The sequence below is a fragment of the Anneissia japonica genome, unplaced genomic scaffold (genome assembly GCF_011630105.1).
Source record: "Anneissia japonica isolate Jap-2015-1 unplaced genomic scaffold, ASM1163010v1 scaffold4536_len1192065_cov207, whole genome shotgun sequence".
Lineage (NCBI taxonomy): Eukaryota > Metazoa > Echinodermata > Crinoidea > Comatulida > Comatulidae > Anneissia > Anneissia japonica.
The window spans coordinates 94,814-100,978 of NW_022703183.1; the positions used below are offsets into that span (position 1 = coordinate 94,814).

Here is a 6,165-nt window from a genome sequence, read left to right on the forward strand (position 1 = left end):
ATTTTTTTAAATTCAGATGTCAGAAAAAATACCATACTTTGGATAAACAACTCCTTGATTTTCCTATAAATTCTGAAAAAACCCCTAGTTTAAAAAAGTACATAAAAACCAAAGAGGACATTTGCTGGTGTGATTATAATTACTGTTTCACATATCAGGAAATCCTATTCCCCTTGTTGGTGACATGACCCATCAAACTGACACTCAACATGACTTTCCACATGGTATTCCATTTATTATTAGTTTATAAAAATTATATTTTTATTACAGTATACTGTAAAACCTTGAATAGGTTATACTAAATAATTGTTGGTGTTATGCGCACTTTAAAGAAATAAGTACATCTTTCGAAAAGAGTATGGGATTACCCTGTTGTACTGGCCCATACGGCCCCTGTTGTCTTGTGATGGGATTGCCACTTTAAAGAGTGATTTAGTTCGCTGTTTGGTATATCCTTGGCCCTTGTGCCTAACGCTGAATAAATATTAACTAAATAATTCAGGTGTTTTTTTTTGTATACTTATTATGACTTGGTAATGACGTGTTTAATTCAGGTGTTTTTTTTTTGTATACTTATTGTGACTTGGTAATGTAGTGTTTAATTCAGGTGTTTTTTTTTTGTATACTTATTGTGACTTGGTAATGTAGTGTTTAATTCAGGTGTTTTTTTTTTTGTATACTTATTATGACTTGGTAATGTAGTGTTTAATTCAGGTGTTTTTTTTTTGTATACTTATTATGACTTGGTAATGTAGTGTTTAATTCAGGTGTTTTTTTTTGTATACTTATTATGACTTGGTAATGTAGTGTTTAATTCAGGTGTTTTTTTTTGTATACTTATTATGACTTGGTAATGTAGTGTGATGCAGAAAACATCACTCCAGTAACATTCAATATTGAGAAGGCTAACAACAAAACACGTAAACATATGATTTCATCAGGATTCACTGAACGATAATATTTATTATGAATTCTAAACAACAAAATTCAGAAGCCATTTACATTTATCACAAGATAAAACAAAAATCGCAGGTATGTGAATGGCAGGCCTACGGTAATAAAACATTTTGAAATTTCTGTAAAAGGGCTGGTCTTTAGTAGATAAAATTAAAATGTTAAAGCTCAAGAAATTTGATAAGTATGTCCTTATAAGGAGATCTTGGTAGTCTGGTTGTAGGAGAAACAACAACAAAACATCACAGAAACTCTTTAATTCATAGTGCAATAAATCTATTTATAAAGCTTTCATTTATGGCAATACTGTTTTTATATTTTATATATTATTTTCTTTATGACCTGTCTTTTGAAAATGAATTTCATATATTTTATGAAATTGTAAACATACGAAAAATAAAAGAAATCTTGAATCTTGACATTATATGTCTTTGTCTGTGTAATGGCTTTTTTTTCCCAGGCCTGGCATTATACTTTAAAACATGTGTAAAATGATTAAATACCATATTGATAAAATTTATAAAATATCTAAATAAAATATATACATTTTTGTCAGCCATGATTTTATCTATAAAATACATAGTGATGTAATTAGGCATAAAATAGCACAAATACATGATGAGCAGTTAATCATAGTTCAATGCTCACTTTACAAAAAAACTGAAATGGTTAAAAACAATCGCCAAAATGGAGACTTAATAAACTATGCTTAGAGGAAACAAATTAAAAAAATATACAATATTAAGGTAATATATATACTGTCTCTTATACACATCTAGATGTGTATAAGAGACAGGGCTAATACTGTATATTTTTTTTAAATTGGAGAAGTGCAAGATCAGGGGAATGTGCTGTGCGAAAACAATTCTAAACGAGTTAATTTTTCAAGTAATTTTGAAAAACATGGGAGTATTGCAATTGGCCTATAGCTGTTTAATTGATGAGGGTCATTTTTTTATAGATTGGTATGATTTTTGCTACTTTTAGAGCATTAGGAAATTTTCCAGATTTAAAGGAGATATTGAAAATATGAGATAAAGGTTTACAAATAAAAGGAGATATTTTCTTGATAACATTAGGGTGAATGTCATCATGTCCGGGACTTTTATTATTTTTTGAAATTGTCTGTTATGTCAATTATATCCTTGTCTGTTACAGGTGTAAGGAACATTGAATGGTTGTTAGGCGGATTAATATATGTTGAAAATTGGCCTCGGATGATCTAATTGATTGGGAGAGTTTATGCCCAGTTTTGACAAAATATATATTGAATTCAGTTGAAATTTGGAATTCATCAGTAATTCTGGTATTATTCTTTAATATGCGAGAGGGAAATTTTGGATTTGTATTTCTGTCGAGAGCTAGAATTAATAGTTTGCCATATTTTCTATTTTTGTCGTTTTTATTATCAAATTGTGATTTATAGCATTTCCTACATGATATTCTGATTAAATTAGTTAATTTGTTTCTGAAAATGTGTTTTTGTTGTTATTACTGTTTATATGCAAAAAAAATAATAAGCACTTCCTGTATTGCTCAAGAAAATTTTATACAATTTGTTTTTGTTTCTAAAATTTTGATCATATTCTGTGATTATAAAAACAAGCTTATACAATGTAAAAGCTATTTCCATCAATTAAACTGAAATTAGGTCTTTGGTTATAGCAACAGCTGGAACAGCAACACACTGTATTCCAATTATATGATTTGACAGGTTCTTGGAGGATATGGACAGTTGTTCCTTGGATGCAGAAATACTTGGAATATGTTTAACTGTCAATAACCCTGTCAAAAAGTCAGGTAAAATTGAGAACAAACTGCCTCTGCACTTTAAGGGGATTCCTTGGTAATCACTGTTGCCCTTAGCCCAGAAACCAGTGAATGTATCATAGAAATAGAAGTTATTCCAATTGCTAAGTATCAGGAACTCATTAAAGGGCACTGCTCTCATGTCTCGTAGTTTTTGGAAGGAAGGTATGCTTGTGTGTTTTCTTGTACTCCACAAATCAAGAGTAGGTTCGTAAACCTGTTCGCAAAATTCTTCAATTAGAAAGATCTTTCCAATGCACTCAGCAAATATGGGGCGGTAACTCATGGAGATTTTTGACGGTGGTGGACTCAGATTCTTCCATGATTCCAATTCATGGTCATAGCCAAAAAGTGATCCATAACCAGTGTCATCAATGACAAGTAGATAGGCATGGTTGTCTAAACTTACAACTTGGCAATAGCTTTTGAGGATGCAAGGTGGTGGGATAGATCTAGCAGAATTAGTGCTAAGCTCAATGACAAGCAACTGTCTTTGCTGCGTGACAGCAAGCAATGTTCCGTTTCCAAGGCTTGCTAATGATGTCCACATTGAATAGGTTGAATCCTTCTGGGAAGGGACTATCTGGAGGCTGTCGTAGTCAAACCATGATCCAAAATTAGAGTTGGAATCTGGATGAAAGCAGCACGTATGAAGTCGCTGCATTGCAGGTGCTGCGTTGCTATTATCATTGGCAACGTTCTCGGCGGAAGGAGTCCATACAAACATCACAATTGTTTCATTCTGTGCCAATTTTTCTGATCCATTTGCAGAAACATTAAGGGCAGGTCTCAATCGTTGTAATGGTGATAACTGCCTGTAAAACTTCACTCCAGACAGATGCATTTGAATCTCTGGTCCATAGTTACATGACAGATCTAGGCCACTGTAGCTAGATGGATTTAGATGTGTTTTCAAAACTTTAAGGACGTTAGATACCAGATTAGTCCTGTTCTTTAAGTCATGTTTATACCATCTGTTCAGGGCCTTGAGAAGCACAATGGGTGAATGTAGAAGAATGTTTGATGTTGATACAATATCAATCAAATTGACATCTGTCACATATAAAAAGTTTTCATGCTCACTGACTGGCAAGAAATTTTGCTGGATGTATTTCTTTGTTGCTTCACATAGAGGGCGGTAAACATGAAAAAGGCTTGAGAACATAAAGACAGCGATGCTATTCTCTACAGTAATTTCTTTCATCACACTTTTCGAAATGTCTATACAGAGGTTTTGCATTTGCAACATGTCAGCCACTTCCATCAAATCAAATAATTCCTCTGCTTCAATCACAACATTTTGATAGTAGAGGTAAGCTATTGTTTTTCCAAGGGTTAATGGATCTATCTGATCAAGTTTAGCACATCTTTTGCAATTTTCCTCCATATTTGATCCAAACATAGCATAGAAATAGTCACTTCGTACAGATAAGACTAAACGATGGCAAAAGTAATCAGTGGAGTTGGAGGTCACAACCACATCAGTTGTTGCAGAATCATTCCACAGTTTTTTGAAGGTTTGCACGATTCTATGATATATAATGCTAGAATGGTCAATGATCTTTTCGTGAGATGTAGCAGAGGATTTGAGGAAGTCTCTTGATACTTGAACCAGTTCTGGAAGCTAACGAAGCAAAGAAAATAATAAACGTACATATTTTTTTGCATATTCCAAAAAAAAAAAAAAAAAAAATTGAAAATCATTTCAATTATTTAAAAAGCATTATTTTTTCTCAAACAAAAATCAAGGTTTTGAGTGAGTTCAGATTAGTTAAGGCGGCTCTATTTCAACATAGGGCCCAACCCAGGGTCACTCGCCATGCCTCATATCATATCCATTTATAAATCAGTACAATCAGGTTAGGCAGTTAATTGATGTCATAATTAATGTTGAAATATTGAATACCGACACGATGGTGTTTCGATACTTGGAGCATGTATTATACTATCTTATCTGAGATCAATCTGTGGACCTATCTGTTGACTTGTACACAGTAAATCAAAGAGCATCTACAGTATTATAGTTTTTCTTACAATTCACAAGTAATGGATAAATGGTAGAAATCAAATTATAACATGTATTATGCAAATTCGCTAAAAATACATCAAACAAAAACATGTACTATACCTGTAAAAATATGGCCCTCTCTAGGAGATCTTTGGCATACCATCGAGTGAGAAGCAAACGTCCAGTATAGATGTACTCCAAAATACGAGTTAGTGTGATCTTCGAAATTCCTTGTAATGGAATTTCTGAATTTTGTATGTTTCCATGTTGAAGAATGTTTCTCACATAACCCGAGGCAGATGAAAGAACTTGTGCATGGCAGGAAATTGCGCACTCATCAACTACAATAGTAACATCGGTCAAGAAGTCACTTTTCTGTGCTTCGTAAAGCTTAGTAAGAATTCTAACATGGTCCTCTGAAGTGTTCTTGATGACAAGCTTTCTGTAACTACTGAATGACTGTGTTGCACATGTATTGTTTCCTGGCATCCTAACATGTTAGGATGGAGTTTCAAATGTTGGATACAGATAAAAATCAGGATATTTCAGCAAACCTATGGAGAGAAAAAATAGATTATCATCAACAGTCTCTCTCTCTCTCATTGAAAAAAAAGCAATATTCTCTTGTTCCGTAGTACAGTAGAGTAGGTAGCAAGCAACTCCCTGGCCTAGCCTAGGCCTAGGGCCTAGCTCAGACTAGCCTGGCCCTAGGATAGTGCCTAGGCCGTAGGCGTAGTAGTAGGGCCTAGGCCTAGAAGTAGTACTAGGCCTAGGCCTAGTAGTAGCTAGGCTAACTAGGCTAGGCCTATCAAGGGGTGTAGGCCTAGGCCTAAACCAAAAAAGCATAGAGCACCGCATATCTTACTTACTCATATAACATTTCTTTACAACTTTCTACACAGTATGTTTTTATTATGGATGAAAACAAAGAGTATATAACAGCTTTGATGAAAATGAAACCATGAAATCAGAATATTCTATCAGGGGCCGGGTTGTTGGACAAATTTATAATGACCTATGACCTCTGCTTCAACAACAGCCAATCAGATGAGAATATTTTTATTGGGGCCATTACACAGTAGTTTTCCGTCACGAACCTTCCGTTCTCCAATCATGTGTAGCAATTCTCTGATCAACACTGGAACTAGAATCTTGAGTCACTTGTAGGTATACAGCACATGGATTTTGATGTTTTTTGAATGAAACAAAGTTGAAAATATATATGGTGTCTGTATTAGAGCAAAGACACGGACGCGTCATGCACTGTCCCATGAAACATATCAAAAAAATATAAAAATATTTTTTTATTAATTAACTTGCTCAGTACAGTAACATACAAATTACCGACTTCAAACATAGAAATTAGTGTGTTTAAAAAATGTTTACAGCAAAAT

General features: G+C 33.7%; 1 protein-coding gene across 1 annotated transcript; it reads right to left on the reverse strand.

Moving 5' to 3' along the window:
- Positions 1-1,759: 1,759 nt before the first annotated feature.
- Positions 1,760-5,800, reverse strand: LOC117104341 (kelch repeat and BTB domain-containing protein 2-like). Its single transcript, XM_033245161.1, has 3 exons — positions 5,641-5,800; positions 4,892-5,325; positions 1,760-4,387 (listed from the first exon to the last, which is right to left on the reverse strand). Exons 2-3 carry the CDS (start codon positions 5,258-5,260, stop codon positions 2,591-2,593), a joined length of 2,166 nt encoding a protein of 721 aa, XP_033101052.1. The 5' UTR covers positions 5,261-5,325; positions 5,641-5,800; the 3' UTR covers positions 1,760-2,590.
- Between the last annotated feature and the right edge of the window lie 365 nt (positions 5,801-6,165).

Excerpts from the sequence above, each read along its gene's own strand:
- LOC117104341 (XM_033245161.1), bottom strand. The coding sequence starts at position 5,260 with ATGCCAGGAAACAATACATGTGCAACACAGTCATTCAGTAGTTACAGA. Across the intron at positions 4,388-4,891 it reads AGAGGGCCATATTTTTACAG|CTTCCAGAACTGGTTCAAGT; the intron begins GTATAGTACATG and ends TTGCTTCGTTAG.